Below are 20,218 nucleotides of genomic sequence, written 5' to 3'. Positions count from 1 at the left end.
AAGTTAGATAGAGCAACGGGCAAGATACTGAGTGCAGAATATACAGTGCCCTCCATAATGTTTGGGACAAAGACCCATCATTTATCTATTTGCCTCTGTACTCCACAATTTGAGATTTGTAATAGAAAAAATCACATGTGGTTAAAGTGCACATTGTCAGATTTTAATAAAGGCCATTTTTATACATTTTGGTTTCACCATGTAGAAAATGCAGCTGTGTTTATACATAGTTCTCCCCCCCCCCCCCCATTTCAGGGCACCATAATGTTTGGGACACAGCAGTGTTATGTAAATGAAAGTAGTCATGTTTAGTATTTTGTTGCATATCCTTTGCATGCAATGACTGCTTTAATCTACGATTCATGGACATCACCAGTTGCTGGGTGTCTTCTCTGGTGATGCTCTGCCAGGCCTGTATTGCAGCCATCTTTAGCTTATGCTTGTTTTGGGGGCAAGTCCCCTTCAGTTTTCTCTTCAGCATATAAAAGGCATGCTCAATTGGGTTCAGATCGGGCGGTTGATGGGAAGACTGGAGGAAAGACTAGGTGCTGAGAGCTCTCTTATACCTGCATTAAGGTGGCATTTGAACACACCTGAGCAATTACAAACACTTGTGAAGCCATGTGTCCCAAACATTATGGTGCCCTGAAATGGGGGGACTATGTATAAACACCGCTGTATTTTCTACATGTGAAACTGAATGTATAAAAATGGCCTTTAATAAAATCTGACAATGTGCACTTTAACCACATGTGATGTTTTATATTACAAATCTCAAATTGTGGAGTACAGAGGCAAATAAATAAATGATGAGTCTTTGTCCCAAACATTATGGAGGGCACTGTAGTTCTCTGCATTGGAATTCGTTCCATGACAACGTCTAATGCCCACAATGGGGTAGAGGTGAATTGGACAGTTCCCAGGCCGATGGAAGGACTGTTCAGAAACCTGATAAGAGATGATGAAACTGTTCCAGAGTCTGAGTCACTCTCACAGACAGTTGGTGTGAGCAAGAGAAACTGTTGCAAGCTGCCACAGGTTGAGGCAGGTACAATAATAATACTTAAAAGACACTTGGGTAGGAAAGGTTAAGAGGGATATGGACAAAATGTGGGCCAATCGAACGAGATTCGCTGGGGCATATTGGCATGGAGGAGTTGTGCTAAAGGGCCTGTGACCATATGGTATACTCTGAAATTAAGTTTAGCTGTAAAAATGGACATAATGTTAAATAAGTTCTGGCCATGATGTTTCACTCAGTTGACATAAAATATTTTTAGACAATTTTCTCCCTTCTTTCTTAAATTGGGATCACATTTGCTATCATTTGATCCATAGGAACTATTCTAAATCTGTAACATCATGAAAGATAACAATGCCTCCACGCTTTGTGATGTTCATCTTTAAATCTGTTATTTTCCTCCATTTACAGCTCCTGAAATTTTAAATTATGAACCAATTAGCACTGCAACAGATATGTGGTAAGTAAAATTCTAAGCGTAACCTTGAGGCAATCTCGAGGCAATCTCGGTCGAACTGCTGCTGATAGTTTTTCTCTCCAGGAGTATAGGTGTTCTTGCATATGTCATGCTGACGGGGATCTCGCCTTTCTTGGGAGATGACAAGCAAGCAACTTTTCTCAACATTTCTCAGATAAATCTCAGTTTTACAGATGAAGATTTTGAGCATGTCTCCAAACAGGCCATAGACTTCATTAAGTCACTTCTTGTAAAGGAACCTGAGTAAGTTGTTAATTTCATTGTTTTCTACATTTTACTGATGCGATTGTCAAACGTTATGAAGCCACTAGATGACAGCAGCTTCTGTTTAGTTTGGAGCTACAGTGCACCGGGTCCATGCTGACAAGCAATTCCAGCACACTAACACTATCTTACACACACACCACGGACAATTTACAATTTTACTAAAGCCATTAACCTGGCAACCTGTACATCTTTGGTGTGTGGGAGGAAACCGGAGCACCCAGAGAAAACCCATGCAGGTCACAGAGAACGTACCAACTCCATACAGACAACACCCGCAGTCAGTATTGAACCCGGGTCTCTGGTGCTGTAAGGCAGTTATGCCCCTGTCCCACTTAGGAAACCTGAACGGAAACCTCTGGAGACTTTGCGCCCCACCCAAGGTTTCTGTGCGGTTCCCGGAGGTTTTTGTCAGTCTCCCTACCTGCTTCCACTACCTGCAACCTCCGGCAACCACCTGCAACCTCCGGGAACCGCACAGAAACCTTGGGTGGGGCGCAAAGTCTCCAGAGGTTTCTGTTCAGGTTTCCTAAGTGGGACAGGGGCATAACTCTACCACTGTGCCCCCGTGCTGCCCTTGGTTTATATTTTGTATCTCCAGGTCAATAGTACTTAGTTGCACTGATATAACTATTATCTTTTGTCTTTAGATGTTGAGCCTATGGTTCAAAATGGTTTAGTGATTTTATGGTTGACAACTGAAACTAATGTTTAATTTTGTTCCTAAGGACCCCATTTTTATAATTATTTTTTCAAACGTGCATGAAATAAAAAGGGGTCCAAGCGAAAGTAGAGGTTAATTATATTGCTAGTCTGTGCTGCTCTAGTACAATAAGATTGGCATATTGATAGTTTACAAGTCTGTGCTACTCAAAACTCCAAAGCTAATTGCACTCTGCTTCTTTCTCAATCTTCTGTCTTCAATTTCTTCAAACATTTTTTAAAGCTGCTGACATTTTTGTCTTGGATCTCTTTGTTGCAAAACGCTTTGTTCACAAACAAATCTGGGAAAGTAATGTACTTATCAAACTCTGAATACAACCATTACTGTATCCACAGCTTGAGTGAAATTAGGGTTGCAAACATTTATCCTCATCCATTGTTTGCTATTCTTACCTTCATAAAATCATTGAGCCATCCAACACCAAACAGGCCCAATGGCTCACTATGTATATGCCGGTCAAGTTGGCTTTCTGGGCTAGTCTTATTTTTCTGCATTTGGCCCATCGTCCTCCAAATCCTTCCTATCAACATCTCTCCAAATCTCTTTCATTCTAATTTATGTATGCTATACGCCTCAAAAGATTTAATCATCTTTCCTGAACAATTTAAAAATTCTGTACTTTTTTAAAATAGCGGTTTAACATAATTTATATAAATTTATTAATTATATGCTATTTTGCAACTCATAAAACAATATAATAAACTAGTATTTTGGCCATCTTGCCTTTCCAAGTTTGTTGCCAAAATATCATGGTCTCTACTAATCCACTCCCTTTTATTTAATGGAATTAGAGTTGCAACTATCTATCCTCATCCACTCTTACCATCATAGAATCATAGAGCTATACAGCATGAAACGGGCCCTATTCACTCATTCCCTCATTTATCTCTAAAATTGCATCACCCTGTCTAATTTGTGTCCATATTACATTGTGAATCCAGCTCTTTCTCCATTCCACTAATTAGTCCTTATCTTCTGGAAGTCTTCAGAGATTACTAAACCACTATTTTTGTTTTATTAAACAAATTTTGTGATTGAGTTTTTAATACTCAAAAACGAGTTATCTTCTTACAACCTGGTAAGAACTCTTGAGGAGATATGGATCAACAACCAGATTGGTTAAAGATGGAAAAGGAAGATTGGTTACCTTTTGAAATTGGCTTGATCTTGTAACCCCCACAAAATTGAATAAAAAAACATAGTGAAAATCCAATAATATATACGAACTTGGAAACAATTAAAAATGACTTTAAAATTGGATAATTTATCACTCCTTCTCCCCATTGTAAATAATCCTTCATTTAAACCTTCTGTGTTGGATAAAGGTTTTGTACAATGGAAAAATTATGGAGTTAAAAATGTGGGACATCTTTACAGAAAAGGTATTTTTCTTTCATTTCAGGAGTTACAACAGAATTATGGACTACATTCAAATAATTTTTTTAGATATTTACAATTTAGAGATTATGTTAAATCACATACACAAGAATATAGAACTAGGGAGCCAGAGATCCTTGACGAATGTTTGAATAAACATCCTAACACAGATAAATTAATATCTCACATTTATAATATTCTTTTAGTGTGGTCCCGTCGACGGAACTATATAGACAAGCATGGGAAAATGTATTAGCTCAACCCATAATGAAAGATATATCGGATGAAAGTTTACAATAATGCTTGTTAAATGACAGACACTCTTTAATACAATTTAAAGTACTACGTTTAGTACTAGAATAAAGTACTATTCTAAAACAAAATTAACCAGAATGTTTCCAAATATTTCTCCTATCTGTGACAAATGTCAATATTTAGAAGCTAATTTAACTCATACTTTTGTAAACTGTACAAAAATTTAAAATTTCTGGACGGATATTTTTTAAATTATTTCTGAAGTTGTTAATATCCAATTGGATCCTGATCCAAAACTAATAATATTAGGAATATCAGAACAAAGCTTAAAACTTACAATAAACCAAATAAATGTCCTTGATGATAGTATAATAATTGGAAAAAATTAATATTAAAATTTTGGAAAAACTCAACAACCCCCACAATTAAAATGTGGATTATGGAGATGTCTGAGACCTTACACTTGGAAAAAATTAGACTTATCATAATTGACATCAGAATTATTTGCTAGAATTAGTCTCCATTTATTGATTTTCTGAAAGGGTAAATTGGTTCAGCACGGAACCTTGATTCCAGGATTGGATGATTAATTACACTTTATAATCTACGGACCTATCTCCAACATTGTGTTATTGGTAATTTATTTTATTTTTTTATTTTTTCTCCCTCCCTTCTTTCTATGGCTCTATCTTTCAAAAAAATCTATAAAAAAATAAACAGAAGCTGTTAATATGTTACTGATAAACAAATCGTGTTTTGGTTATGATATATATATATGCTTCTAATAAAAATATATTTTTAAAAAAAAGAACTCTTGAGGAACACCTCAACCTTCCTCCACTTCCAGCAGAGTGTGTGTGGTGACATGCCCCATTGCCTGTTATTTAATTTTGATATTTAACTTATTTCCGCTTTATCTATTTTCTTTGCCAGAGAACGAGCTTTAGCTGAGGAATGTCTTGAACACCCATGGATGGCACACGAATGCGATGAAACTGGATTTGTCACGGGAAGTTCAGTCGGCCCCCCCGAATCCACAGTTTCAGAAGAATCAGAAAGGCAAAGTCAAGACACTGAGGAGCTTATTGTCATGGCATCATACACACTGGGACAGTGTAGACAGTCGGAGAAAGAAAACCTAAAAACGGACCAAAAAGCCATTTCCAAACGCTTCAAGTTTGAAGAGCCCTTCAATACCTTACAGGAGATTTCGGGAGAGTTTATCTATTGAGTAATGAGATGAAGCACTCTATATTTGACAGTACTTTTTATTTCTTCCTCTGCGGATATTCAAGTAGAAAAAATTTAATGTCCAAACACCAAAAACGAATGTGCCTATCTTATGGATTTAATATGCATGAAATGCTCAGACTAAAGCCAAACAAAGAGCTGTAAGAGATAGTATATAATTGATGAACATTTCGAGGTGCAGTTGGTGTTGGTTTCACAAAAGGTGGCTAGCTGTGTATCGTGGGGAAATTATTGGTTCTATTTGCACAGTGGGTGGTGACTGATCGTGGGGGCTGGTGAATAAAAGTTCTGAATAGATTCTTTAAGCCATTGTACAGTTAGCAATATATTTTAAACGTGCAATACTTGTGAGTAATGCACTTGATACTTCGTAGGGAATCTGAAAATACCTGTTTTCTGCAAAAAATTGTTCGCAAATAATGCACGTTTGACTTTGTTACCAACTGGAACTATTCGCAACATTCCTTAATTTTTTTTATGTACATGATTTATACAACTAGAGTTGGTGTTCTTGATGGCTTTTGTCATAGTTGATTTATATTACTATTTTTTGAATAATATTGATTGTGTATGTATTTTTGTTCAAATAGTTTTTATGATATTTTGCTCAAGATTTCAATGATAGGTGCAACTGTTGTGCCTTGCAGATTAGAAATTAATATAGTATTCATTATGCAGATGACTGCAAAATAGTTTAGTTAAATATACAGCGATTTGTTGGTAACCTGGATAACTTTTTGGAACAATGAACACATTTTGTTGGTTTTGATTAGTTAGAAAGCTTTTACGAAATCACTTTTCTAAATACCTTTATTTAACTTGCTTAAAATGAAATGCCCATACTACTCTCTGCAGGCAATTGAATAGAGTACAATACTTTATTGCACTGTACTGTGCAATAGTCATTACAGGAGGCTTGTCTCGAGAGGTTCACGCCAATGGATCAGGCACAAAGTTCTGTTCAGCAGCTGGTGTTCATGCCAAGTTGTATTTATTCCAATTCCTAATTGTATAGCACAAATGTATAATCTTTTGCAATACTCTCCCTGTCTTTAAAACAAAAAATAACTTGGGGATTCCTGACCACAGTCATGTTTTAATTATGTTTTTAAAAAGTAAAGATTTTTTTAAGGTGATCTTAATCTTGAATCTTAAGTTTATCTTAAATCCAGTTTTTGTTCATTTCCCCACATCTCCTTACCCAATACCCGTTCACAATAAAGTGCTGCTCATTCTCATACAAATGTTAACCTGAAAATGAGCAGCTACATTGAATAATTGGTTCTTTTCAGACTCTGAAGTGTTTAATCTGGAACTTCCAGTCTGCAGGATTCATCTGCAAGTGGTGCTCAATACATTCGTATCTGAAAGAACATTCCTTGTGCTACTGAGAATATGTTTGTTTCTGTATTTAAAAAGTCAGCCAGTTTTCTTGATGTAAATTTCCCTCTGAGTTTAAGGTAGCAATATTTTCTTGATTATCTTGTTTTCTAAACAATGTTGTGTTGAACTTTGCCTTTATTTACAGGTCAATACTGTAAAATTAATCAACTGCTAGCCAGTGCTTGTACCTATGATATTGTGAAACCATATTCTACGAGGGAAAATACAGCAGTTTCTGTATTTTCATCAAAGATGTGTATAATTCCTTTAATAAACATATCTGGATGCATTGATTTTTTGTTGTTGTGTGGTTTACTACCATTGTTAGGTGCGTGACAACTATTAAAGAGTTTGGCACTCAATGAGCTCAATCATGCTGGACCCAGACTTGTGTTTTTCTGGAAGGTGTACTGCAGCTGAGGGGAGTTAGCAGGATGCGTCGGGCAGCAAAATGCCGAACTTCTGTCCTGAGAATGCACTCTTGCCTCGCTGCTGTCAAAGACATTTGAATTTTTTAAAATAATATCTGACATTTAAAAGCTATTCAAATATATTTTTTTAAAACATTATTCACAAAGAATAAAAAGTGTAATAACCTGTGCAGTTTTATCCTCAGGATTACAAATTATGTTCAATGATGAGTCCGTACCTGGCTTCCAGCTGATCTTGGACCTCTGCATTTCAATACGCAAGCATGGAAATCCAAACTGCAAGCCGCAGGTAAGCACTGTTTTGACCAATACAAATCTGCAGATGTCTTGTCTATCTACTAACCAGGATGCTTGATTGGCACCTTAGCATTATAAATAATATCTGGGCTAATTCTTGACTGAAGGATCTCTGTCATGTACTTTTGTGCCTCACTTGAGTCCACTGCCAGAGAATGGAACTGCATGGGAATGATTCCAGCTAATGTGGATAATAATAGTCTAAATCTGTTGCAAAAGGTCTCAACAAACAGCAAAACTGGACTATTGATTTTCAATTTTTATGGTAGCAAGTACTGTACTGATAACCAAGTGAAAACTTCCAGCTAGAAACGGTAGACAAACACGGTTAACTAATGCTAGGCACATCACTTTCAAGTTTGTAACCTCATTTAATTTATTTTTTGAAAACAAACTACAGACACTAAACATGAAATTTGCTGATTTTTCAACATTCTTTAACCCACAAGATTGTGCAAAGCTCTGCACCAAACTTGGGCGGTGTGGGCAGGGAATAATTATGGTCCCCTCTTTATGGTCCTGCTTAAATGACTGTATAATAGCCACACTTGACCATGCTCAGCTGCTCACCCATTTAGCAGATAAATGGGTAACCTCTCCATCAATGTCAACAAGGCAAATAAGATGGTTATCAACTTTGGGAAACATGGTGGTGTACATGCCCCAATTGGCATCAATGGTGCCAAAATAGAATGGTTGAGAGCTTCAACTTCCTTGGCGATAATATTACAAACAATCGGTTGTGAACAAAACACATTGATCCGATGGCCAAGAGGGCACAACACCTCTTCTTCATTATGAGACTGAGGGAATTTGCCATGTCTCTAATGACTGACAAACATCAATAGATGCACCATTGACAGAATACTGTCAGGTTGCATCACAGATTGGTGTGGGATTAGCTCTGCCCAAGATTGCAAGAAATTGCAAAGAGTTGTAGATATAGTCCAGTCCATCATATGGATTGGACTCCCCACCATTGACTCCATCTACACATAACGCTGCTTTAGAAAAGCAGCCAACATTATCAAAGACTCTCCCACTCCGCATATTCCTTCTTCCTGCTCTTGTTGGGCAGAAGGTACAGAGGCTTTAAAGCATGCACCACCAAATTCTGAAATGGCTTTTTCCCCTGTACCAGGCTTTTGAATGATCTTTCCATAAGCTAGCGAACTGTCCAATTCATTGTTTATCCCATTGAGGACATTGGACTGTCTATGGAATTGATGCACTACTATGCTGAGAGTTGTATTCTGCACTCTATCTTCTCCTTTGTAATTGCATTTGACGATAGTATTTATGGGGAATACTATCTGCATATGATGAAAGAATGTGTCGACTGGGCTTGTATTCACTGGATGAGAGAAGGTCTTATCGAAATATAAAATTCTTAAAGGATTGTGCAGGCTAGATGCAGGAAAAATGTTCCTGATGTGGGAGGAGATCTCATTGAGCAGTATTAAATTAGGAAGGGTCTGGGGAAAGTAGAAAGGTAGAAGTTCCTTTGGCATACAGGCTAGAAACCTAGGGATGTAGATTGAAAGTAATTGGTAGATGGATGAGGGAAGATAACAAAAATAACTTACCTTGGTCGATAGAGGTCCAGCACTCATTGCCCAAAAGAGTGGTGGTTGGAGAAACTCTCATCACATTTAAACAGTACTGGAATGTGTATTTGAAGAGTAACGAAGAGCGTATGTAACTGGTGTTGGAAGATGGAATTAGCCTAGGTAACACTCTATCAAATACTACAGATTGTAAATTTTCCATAATTCTAAACATTCATTCCCTCCACCACTCTCACACTGTGAGAGTGTCATCTACAAAACACATTTATTCACCTAATAAGACATCTCCAAACCTGCTTGTATAGTTTTCCCAGATAATCGTCATAATCTTTTGGTGCACTTTATTTGATGCTGGTATCTGCAGTTGAATGAATGCACACCATATAAATCTTCCTCTACGAGAGCAGCATACTTTCAAATGGTGATCAAGCTTTCTTTTGAATTTATTTCCCAAAACTTGGCTCTGTTATTGCTTGGCTATCCTTCCAAGTTCTTCTAGATCTAGGTCGAATATTTCATGAAAATATTTTTTGTTTGAGTCTGAAAGATGAAAAACATTTAATATTTGCAAATTGGCCAACAAAGTATTCTCTATAAATGAGTACAAGTAATGTCATTTCCATTCCTGAGCACTGTAACAAAGTACTTTCTATTTTGCACAATTTCGAGTTTGTTATAGTCGGGTTTATTAATTAAGGTAACCTGTACTTTACAGAATTGAAATTTATTGCCAGAAGAATATGTCTTGCTGGACAAGTAGGACATTTGCATTAAACTGAAATTGAAAACCCAGTCTTAGAATTTTACGGTAATTTCTGGATGAACCAGTGCTCAATCTTCACCAATCATTTTTTACATATCAGAAGGTGAGCACCTTTTGAAGTTTACAGATATATGAAATGGGCATCCTGTTACCGCCAGGACTCTGTTAATTTGATTGTCCAAAAAACACTTTTGAAAGGCATTGCACATATATTAGCTTTGGTCTTCATCCTTGGTCACGGAGAAAACTGAAAAGTGTTGGCCATCGAGCAATTGTAAAATGGCCTCTTGTAGAAACCATCTGCCAAAAAAGAATATGGATAAAGTTATAACTAATAATTCTTCAACAAAATGATGTTCCTTCATTAAAATATGTTTGTTGAATTATGGTTACACAGGTGCTACCAATCATCTATTGCTTCATCCTGGTGGTTACTTTTATGAACGAATGACTTGTACAGCACCTATTTATCCAGGGAGGGCCACCACAACCAAACTCAATCCTTAACTGATAAGAATTCTGATAAAGTCAACTGGTCACCATCCCTCAGAATGTAACTCTGATCAATGGTAGGTGCATTATCTGCATACTAACATCAGATGTATGACCTCAAAAACTGATTTCCAAGTAGAGAGAGAAAATGCTCTATGGCTATTCTCTGTGTCCTTGGAAAAATGTAACAGCCAAGAGACTAGAGTGTTTAATAGTTGTACGTACTGAAAATGGAACAATGAAATTGTTACTTGCAGCAACATAACAGGTCTGTAAACACTGTACTCATAGATAACACAATTAACAAAGTTCAATAATTTAAAAAAAAAAGCTATTAGTGCAAATCAAGAGCATAGAAATCCCTCAACAAAGATTGCTCATACTGGAGAAGGAACATCCAGAAACCTTCCAAGGTGCAAATAATCCAATCAACCCATTCAGATCCCACAAGTGGTGGGTCTGTAGACTACACACAGAACAGAAGATTTTATATGGCTGAAATCCCACATGGGAGACTTGTTGAAAAAGAGTGGGGCCTTTGGGATGCAGGGCAAGTTGGCAAAATTGCTTGGCAATAGGAGACGAGGGTAATGGTAGACGGTTGTTACGATTGGATGCCTGTGACTAGTGGTGCTCCACTTGCTTTGTTGCTGTATCCTTGCTGTTTGTAATATGTGAACAATGTGGATGTTGAAGACATGATCAGTGAGTTCACGTGATGTAAAGATTCACTTTCAAGTAATGACTCTTAATAAATATAATTCTGGTATTTTCCCAGAAAGGCAAGAATTGGGGGAAGAAAAAAAAATAATTCAAGACAATTACAGTGTGAAAATCACCAACAAAACAGTGCCTAAGCCTCATAATGATTGCACTTCAAAATAATTGGAAAAATATAAAGCTATAAAGTTTAACACATTTAATTGAAAGAACACAATTGTGACAACTTAAGTGCTATGTAAATTAAAGTCATAAATTGTCAGATACTGGAAATGTGAAATAAATAGAAAATGTTGGAAACACTCGGCACATCTGTGGAAAGAGAAACCATTAATGTTGTGTTCAGGACTAAATCAGAACTGCTAAGTGTTACATTGTACCTATAATTGCCACTCACAATCACAGTATTTTCTCGTCTCAAAATAATTCAAGCAGAAAAAAGCAGATGGCAAAGGAAGCACACCCATGGATAAACTGAAACAGATCTCAGTTCGAGCCGCATAATCATACAGCCCAGAAACAGGCTCTTCAGGTCCATCGCAACAATATTAATCCCATTTCTTAACAATTGGTTCATACCCTTCCATGCATTTCCAATTCAAATAATCATCTGATAATTAAATATTGTGAGAAACCATTTCTCCATAAACTCCTACGGCAATGCATTCCAAACCATGGCAGGGCTCTGGAAAGTGTTGTAGAGCAGAGGGATTTAGAAACATAGAAAATAGGTGCAGGAGTAGGCCATTCGGCCCTTCGAGCCTGCACCGCCATTCAATATGATCATGGCTGATCATCCAACTCAGTATCCTGTACCTGCCTTCTCTCAATACCCCCTCATCCCTTTAGCCACAAGGGCCACATCTAACTCCCTCTTAAATATAGCCAATGAACTGGCCTCAACTACCTTCTGCGGGAGAGAATTCCAGAGATTCACCACTCTCTGTGTGAAAAAAGTTTTCCTCATCTCGGTCCTAAAAGATTTCCCCCTTATCCTTAAACTGTGACCCCTTGTTCTGGACTTCCCCAACATCGGGAACAATCTTCCTGCATCTAGCCTGTCCAACCCCTTAAGAATTTTGTAAGTTTCTATAAGATCCCCCCTCAATCTTCTAAATTCTAGCGAGTACAAACCAAGTCTATCCAGTCTTTCTTCATATGAAAGTCCTGACATCCCAGGAATCAGTCTGGTGAACCTTCTCTGTACTCCCTCTATGGCAAGAATGTCTTTCCTCAGATTAGGAGACCAAAACTGTACGCAATACTCCAGGTGTGGTCTCACCAAGACCCTGTACAACTGCAGTAGAACCTCCCTGCTCCTATACTCAAATCCTTTTGCTATGAATGCTAACATACCATTCGCCTTCTTCACTGCCTGCTGCACCTGCATGCCTACTTTTAATGACTGGTGTACCATGACACTCAGGTCTCGTTGCATCTCCCCCTTTCCTAATCGGCCACCATTCAGATAATAATCTACTTTCCTGTTTTTGCCACCAAAGTGAATAACCTCACATTTATCCACTTTATACTGCATTTAGGTACATTGTTCCTTGAAAAGAGGCGTCGCAGGTAGATAAGGTGGTCAATAAGGTTTTTGGTACTTGGCCTTCATCAGTGAGAGTATTGAGTATAGGAGTTGGAGTGTTGTATTCAGTTTTGGTTACCCTGTTATAGGAAAAATGTTTACGAGGTCCTGAGCTACAGGGAGAAGTGGGGCAGGATAGGACTTTATTCCTTGCAGCACAAGAGGATGAGAGGTGATCTCGAGAGGAATAATAGGGTAAATGTATAAGGAACTGCAGATGCTGGAAAATCAAAGGTAGACAAAACTTTGCCTGCATCTTTCGCTCCATAGATGCTGCCTCACCCGCTGAGTTTCTCCAGCATTTTTGTCTACCATAGGGTAAATGCATAGTCTTTTACCCAGAGTAGGGGAATCAAGAACTAGAGGACATATGTTTGGGGGTGGGGGGAATAGGAACTTGAGGGGAAACCTATTTACAGAAAGGGTGGTAGCTATATGAAATGAGCTGCTGGAGGACTTTGTTGACGCAGGTACTATCACAATATTTAAGAAGCATTTGGACAGGTGTATGGATATGATGGGTTTGGACCAAAGGAAAGGCAGGTAGGCCATGTAGATAGGGGAACGTTGGGCTGAAAGGCCTGTTTCCACACTGTATGACTAAATTACAACTATCCTATCGATAAAAAGTTGTTCTTCAGATCCCATCTAAACATCCCTTTACCCTATATCTAAGCACTTTTTTTGTTATTTCAGTTGAACTCCATCACACCTTCCCATCTCATGGCAGTGTAAAGACCAAACTTAGATGAACTTGCCTTCCTACTTGTTCTTCAAAATCAAGGATGATTTGTTTGCACAGCAGGTTTGTAGGCAACTGAGGTTAATGTATTGCCCTCAGGCTCTGCCACAGATGTGGCAGGAGGACCTTGATGGTACCAATAGACCAGGCACGTGCCGTGAGTAAATACTCAAGGTAGCCAGTCAGTCGGCTTTAAAAAAAAAATTAAACCGCACATGCGCAGATTGTTCATTCCGTAAAAATAAAAAATAAAAATAAAAACAGTAACAATTCAATTTGCCCATGGTTTCCTAGTCTCCTTTATTCTTAAGTACTGAATGGGTGGGGGGTGATGGCAGGTGGAGAGATGGTGGGGAAAAACGGGAGTACAGGGAAAAGGTGAATCAGTTGTCATCTTATTGAATGACAGGACTTGTTCAAGGGACCAATTGGGGGGAGAGTTCCTTTCATAGCGTGTGGAGAGTCTGTGCCAGGGGTAAAGTTGCGGGGAGGGCAGGAGCATTGAGAAGGAGGGGGTCGTGGATAATGCCAGTAACTCACTCACCGCTGCTGCAGCTCTCCGGGCGCGAAGCCACTGCACTGTAGCCGGGGATAGAAGCAGCTCGGGGAGCTGCGAGCGGCCGCCGTGACTTGACAGCAGAACTGGCTGAGCGAGCGGCAGGTGCGAGGTGTTCAGACGGAGAGCTTCCAGAGGTGAGCGGGGGCCGGCAGAAGGCGCTGAAGTGGCGGCCGGTTCTGCTGTCCGGCCCGGCGGCCGCTCACAGCCACCCGAACTGCTTCTCCCTTCCCCCCCCCCCCCCCGCAACAATGCGGTAGCTCCGTGCAAGGAGCGTCGCAAGTGGCATTATCCCGATCCACTCCTTCACAACATTCGTGCCCTCCCCATAACTTTACCCCGGGCCAGACTCCCCAAACGCTGTGAAAGGAGCTCTCCCCACACCCCGGGAAATACGGTATTTAAAAACATCACCAAGAAATGTACTTGCTACATCATTGGTACTCGAGCTCCATTCTTCTCTCTCTGTTTCCTAAGATACACTTAAAATAATGCCAATCCATATTTGAAAACCCCGCCAAGAAACTAGCGCTGCGCGTGTGCAGTAGGCTGCTGTGCCTGCGCAGTGCTGCAAAGGCAGAATTTCTGCTGCCTTCAGCCCAGCTTGAAATTGACGGCTTCAGGCAGTGCCGACTGCATGTGGGCTGCACAGACCTTCAAGGGTTACAAGTGCTGCGGTTGAAAGGCACGGAGAATTATGCCTACCTAAGAGATCGATCTCTTAGATAGGCATAATTCTCCCATGCCTTTACTATTTATATTTAGTTATTACCATTTTATAATTTTAGTCAGGGTAGGCAGTGCCTTCCTTGCCTACCCTGACGGCACATGCCTGCAATAGACGGGTGGCATGTGAAAGGATGTGCTCATTCTGCCACCCACACACTGGGTTTCTGTGTGCTCTTGATCATCACTCTGCCAAAGATAATACAACAGGGTGGCATAGCTGGTCAAGCTGTTGCTTTGCAGTGCCAGAGACCTCTGTTTGATCCTGACCTCAGGTGCTCTCTATGTGGAGTTTGCATGTTCTCCCTGTGATGTGCTCCAGTTTCCTCCCATATCGAGTTTCTGGGTTAATTGGCCTCTGTAAAGTAATTTTTAAAAATATAATTTATTTCTAAGGCTTAAATCTCTTTCATCCTGTTTTAGCCGTGTTAGTCTAATTCCCATCCTTGATCCTTCTTGGCTGAACAATTTAAAAAAAAAAAAGCTATTTACACTTGCATATGCTTAAACTCTTCACCACATATAAAAATAAATTTTAGTTTATGATGTATAAAAATGGCGTTGAGAACAGCATCTACTCTTGAACCTAACCAGTTATATCTCCTTGGACCATTTAAGGAACCTTGGATTAACACAATTTCTGCCTACATAAAGATTGAAGCTGGTCTCTTCAAATATTAATCTTCAATGTTTTTCATTCTTTGCAACATTACGAATAGGACAAAGACAAACACAACGTATAAACATTTGAAAAGGACAATTCAGCATTCAATTTGTTAGATACATGCTAAATGTTACCTTTTCTGTACAGTGTCCCTTATACAATAGGTGTGGAGATAACCAGCTGATTTATTTCCACATACTGGAATTATAATCTGTAAACAATGAGGCACAATCATTATGAGATGAATATTTTTGCAAAAGATCATTTGGCAAATTAACTGTATAGATTGCATTGTTATTTTAATTGTCCAGGACCCACTTCCGACTATTGTTCTTCAAATATTATGTGTTTACTGTAGCATAGCATCTTAAATAATCCAAGAGCTGAGAAGTTGAACATCTAAATCTAGAAGTGTGAACACTACCATGTATTAACATGGCAGATGAAAACCACTTTGTGGAAATGCTGCTTTATGTCGAAGGAACCGACAATTCACATGCAGAGGCAGAAGTGAAAAAGAAATAGTAGGTGAACACTGTACCCTTGCACTTATTCCATCCACGCGGTTGTTTCTGTTGGTAAGTTTGATATTTCTGATCTGGAGAGGAGGGGCTCCCAAGGCATCCAGTGCTATGTCATTTTTCTTGAGCTCTTCGATTGCCAACTTGTAATATTCTGACTTGGCGAAGGTTTCTATGCAATCACAGAATCATAAGCAAGATCACTGTACAGGTGCCCTCCATGTTATGGTCATTCATGATATGGAAATTCACAAATCATGTCATTCACAAATCAGTATAGGAGCAAAGAGGTCCTTCTGCAGTTGTACAGGGCCCTGGTGAGACCATACCTGGAGTATTGTGTGCAGTTTTGGTCTCCAAATTCGAGGAAGGACATTCTTGCTATTGAGGGAGTGCAGCGTAGGTTCACAAGGTTAATTCCCGGGATGGCGGGACACATATGCTGAGAGAATGAAGCGGCTGGGCTTGTGTACTCTGGAATTTAGAAGAATGAGGGGATCTTATTAAAACATATAAGATTATTAAGGATTTGGACACGCTAGAGGCAGGAAACATGTTCCCGATGTTGGGGGAGTCCAGAACCAGGGGCCACAGTTTAAGAATAAGGGGTAAGCCATTTAAAACGGAGATGAGGAAACACTTTTTCACACAGAGTTGTGAGTGTGTGGAATTCTCTGCCTCGGAGGGTGGTGGAGGCCGGTTCTCTGGATACTTTCAAGGGAGAGCTAGATAGGGCTCTTAAAGATAGTGGAGTCAGGGGGTATGGGTAGAAGGCAGGAACGGGGTACAGATTGTGAATGATCAGCCATAATCACATTGAATGGCGGTGCTGGCTCGAAGGGCCGAATGGCCTACTCCTGCACCTATTGTCTATTACCCCAAAATCCAAGATACAAAATAAAATTTACCATTGCTCAACATATGAGGTGGACAAAAATAAGAATAATTAACTTAAAATAACCACAATGTGAAAGAAACCATAAGTTTTTGCTTTTACCTCTTGCATCTCTGGATGCAGATGCAGATGTAGGTTCTTTAGTAACTTGTCAGTTTCTTTGTTGAACTAAATTAAGGCGCATGTTGCAATCAAAAGCGCTTGAACAATTGGTTGGGAAGAAAGCCAAACTGTAAGAAAGACGACTGCGCCTCCTTTTCAAGAGCAGCCAGCTCTTGCACGGTCGAGGTTTCTCCTCGAACAAGGAGACTAAAAGTGTACTCGGTTTGCCTTGTACAGCTGTAGCAGTATTTCCCGACTATTACACTTAATCTCTCTTGCAATAAAAGGTAACATTCCATTTGCATTCCTAACAACTTGATATACCTGCAAATTAATTTGTGGTATGCAGCCAAATTTCTCTCTAAAGCTGCATATAAACATTATTCTGCTCCTCTATTTCTACTACTCAAGAGTCAAGAGTGTTTTATTGTCAATATGTCCCAGATAGGACAAGGAAATTCTTCCTTGCTGCAGCATAACAGAATATGTAAACATAGTGCATAACAGGAGGGAAAAAAAAAGTATCTCCTACTACCGCACATTTTCTTTAGGCACATGTGCCTAATTTTTGCCCACTCACTGAAGCTACCACTTTGCAGACTTTGTGTTCTCCTCCCACCTTGTTTTCATGAAACAAATTTGACCCCATTATTTATGGTTTGTCAACCATTACCTATAAAAAGCAACAACTGCAGTCAGTAGACATTCCAACCAAGCCACCATTTGCCAACTTCTGGAGGGAGAAATTCCAGATCTCCACCAACGTTTGTTTAAAAATATGCTTCCTAATGTAATCCCTCATCTCTAGCTTTACCTTTATAATGTTATTTTGGGCTCACCTGTCAGTTTGCTAGTGAGCAGATATTTCATGGACATTGTAGATAATTGTTGATAAGCTTACAAAGTTGAGTGAAATGGCTGAGGGGCTGGTAAATGGTGTGAGAAGAACTGATTATTAGGATTGTACTATCCTATTGTATAAAAATCCAGTCTGAATCATATTGGTCCATGACTGCCAACAATGGGGAGTATCTGTTCAGCCAATTGAGTACTTGAGCAACCATAATGTCACTAAGGAAGACATAAATAATCTGCCGGAAATAGCAAGGGACCGGGGGTCAAATGAGATGGAGGAACTGAGTGAAATCCAGGTTAGTCGGGAAGTGGTGTTAGGTAAATTGAATGGATTAAAGGCCGATAAATCCCCAGGGCCAGATAGGCTGCATCCCAGAGTACTTAAGGAAGTAGCTCCAGAAATAGTGGATGCATTAGTGATAATTTTTCAAAACTCTTTAGGTTCTGGAGTAATTCCTGAGGATTGGAGGGTAGCTAATGTAACCCTACTTTTTAAAAAGGGAGGGAGAGAGAAAACGGGGAATTACAGACCAGTTAGTCTAACATCGGTAGTGGGGAAAATGCTAGAGTCAGTTATTAAAGATGGGATAGCAGCACATTTGGAAAGTGGTGAAATCATTGGACAAAGTCAGCATGGATTTATGAAAGGTAAATCATGTCTGACGAATCTTATAGAATTTTTCGAAGATGTAACTAGTAGAGTGGATAAGGGAGAACCAGTGGATGTGTTATATCTGGACTTTCAGAAGGCTTTCGACAAGGTCCCACATAAGAGATTAGTATGCAAACTTAAAGCACACGGTATTGGGGGTTCAGTATTGATGTGGATAGAGAACTGGCTGGCAGACAGGAAGCAAAGAGTAGGAGTAAACGGGTCCTTTTCAGAATGGCAGGCAGTGACTAGTGGGGTACCGCAAGGCTCAGTGCTGGGACCCCAGCTATTTACAATATATATCAATGATTTGGACGAGGGAATTGAATGCAACATCTCCAACTTTGCGGATGACACGAAGCTGGGGGGCAGTGTTAGCTGTGAGGAGGATGCTAGGAGGCTGCAAGGTGACTTGGATAGGTTGGGTGAGTGGGCAAATGCATGGCAGATGCAGTATAATGTGGATAAATGTGCGGTTATCCACTTTGGTTGCAAGAACAGGAAAGTAGACTATTATCTGAATGGTGGCCGATTAGGAAAAGGGGAGATGCAACGAGACCTGGGTGTCATGATACACCAGTCATTGAAAGTAGGCATGCAGGTGCAGCAGGCAGTGAAGAAATCAAATGGTATGTTAGCATTCATAGCAAAAGGATTTGAGTATAGGAACAGGGAGGTCCTACTGCAGTTGTACAGGGCCTTGGTGAGACCACACCTGCAGTATTGCATACAGTTTTGGTCTCCTAATCTGAGGAACAACATCCTTGCCATAGAGGGAGTACAGAGAAGGTTCACCAGACTGATTCCTGGGATGGCAGGACTTTCATATGAAGAAAGACTGGATAGACTCGGCTTATACTCGCTAGAATTTAGAAAATTGAGGGGGGATCTTATAGAAACTTACAAAATTCTTAAGGGGTTGGACAGGCTAGATGCAAGAAGATTGTTCCCGATGTTGGGGAAGTCAAGAACAAGGGGTCACAGTTTAAGGATAGAGGGGAAGTCTTTTAGGACCGAGATGAGAATATTTTGAGAGTGGTAAATCTGTGGAATTCTCTGCCACAGAAAGTAATTGAGGCCAGTTCATTGGCTATATTTAAGAGGGAGTTAGATGTGGCCCTTGTGGCTAGAGGGATCAGGGGGTATGGAGAGAAGGCAGGTACAGGATACTGAGTTGGATGATCAGCCATGATCATATTGAATGGCGGTGCAGGCTCGAAGGGCCGAATAGCCTACTCCTGCACCTATTTTCTATATTTCTATAAATTGGTAGTGTTGTACTTTGTCATAGAGTCAGAGTGATACAGTGTGGAAACAGGCTCTATTCGCCCACACCGCCAACAATGTCCCACTTGCCTGCGCTTCGTCCATATGCCTGCAAACCTGTCCTATCCATGTAGACAATAAACAATAGGTGCAGGAGTAGGCCATTCGGCCCTTCTAGCCAGCACCGCCATTCAATATGACCATGGTTGATCATCTCCAATCAGTACCCTGATCCTGCCTTCTCCCCATATCCTCTGACTCCGCTATCTTTAAGAGCCCTATCTAGCTCTCTCTTGAAAGTATCCAGAGAACCGGCCTCCACCGCCCTCTGAGGCAGAGAATTCCACAGACTCGCAACTCTCTGTGAGAAAAAGTGTTTACTCGTCTACGTTCTAAATGGCTTACCCCTTGTTCTTAAACTGTGGCCCCTGGTTCTGGACTCCTCCAACATCGGGAACAAGTTTCCTGCCTCGAGCGTGTCCAAACCCTTATTAACCTTATATGGTTCAATAAGATGCCCTCTCATCCTTCTAAACTCCAGAGTATACACGCCCAGCCGCTCCATTCTCTCAGCATATGACAGTCCCGCCATCCCGGGAATTAACCTTGTAAACCTACGCTGCACTC

At 39.9% G+C, this 20,218-nt stretch overlaps 2 protein-coding genes across 8 annotated transcripts in view; one reads left to right on the top strand and one right to left on the bottom strand.

The window, feature by feature from the left end:
- Positions 1-7,049, top strand: part of stk17a (serine/threonine kinase 17a) — an 86,957-nt gene extending 79,908 nt beyond the window's left edge. Inside the window, exons 5-7 of the mRNA XM_033050563.1 lie at positions 1,433-1,481; positions 1,563-1,742; positions 5,053-7,049. Of these exons, the coding sequence (XP_032906454.1) occupies positions 1,433-1,481; positions 1,563-1,742; positions 5,053-5,350 (527 nt within the window). The 3' untranslated portion in view covers positions 5,351-7,049. The remainder of the gene's footprint in view (positions 1-1,432; positions 1,482-1,562; positions 1,743-5,052) is intronic.
- A 689-nt stretch (positions 7,050-7,738) lies between these two features.
- The window catches only part of LOC116991718 (cytochrome c oxidase assembly factor 1 homolog), a 60,150-nt gene continuing 47,670 nt past the window's right edge, over positions 7,739-20,218 (bottom strand). For 4 of the 7 annotated variants that reach the window (XM_033050649.1, XM_033050624.1, XM_033050641.1 and 1 more), the window contains 3 exons: positions 15,842-15,993; positions 15,435-15,511; positions 7,833-10,112 (listed from right to left, as the gene is read on the bottom strand). In XM_033050649.1, the coding sequence (XP_032906540.1) occupies positions 10,025-10,112; positions 15,435-15,511; positions 15,842-15,993 (317 nt within the window). In that variant the 3' untranslated portion in view covers positions 7,833-10,024. Of the gene's footprint in view, positions 10,113-15,434; positions 15,512-15,841; positions 15,994-20,218 lie in introns of all 7 variants that reach the window. The other 3 variants (XM_033050616.1, XM_033050609.1, XM_033050599.1) reach the window with 1 other exon arrangement.

This window comes from Amblyraja radiata, chromosome 2 (genome assembly GCF_010909765.2).
Source record: "Amblyraja radiata isolate CabotCenter1 chromosome 2, sAmbRad1.1.pri, whole genome shotgun sequence".
Classification (NCBI taxonomy): domain Eukaryota; kingdom Metazoa; phylum Chordata; class Chondrichthyes; order Rajiformes; family Rajidae; genus Amblyraja; species Amblyraja radiata.
This window is presented reverse-complemented; position numbering and strand designations above follow the sequence as displayed.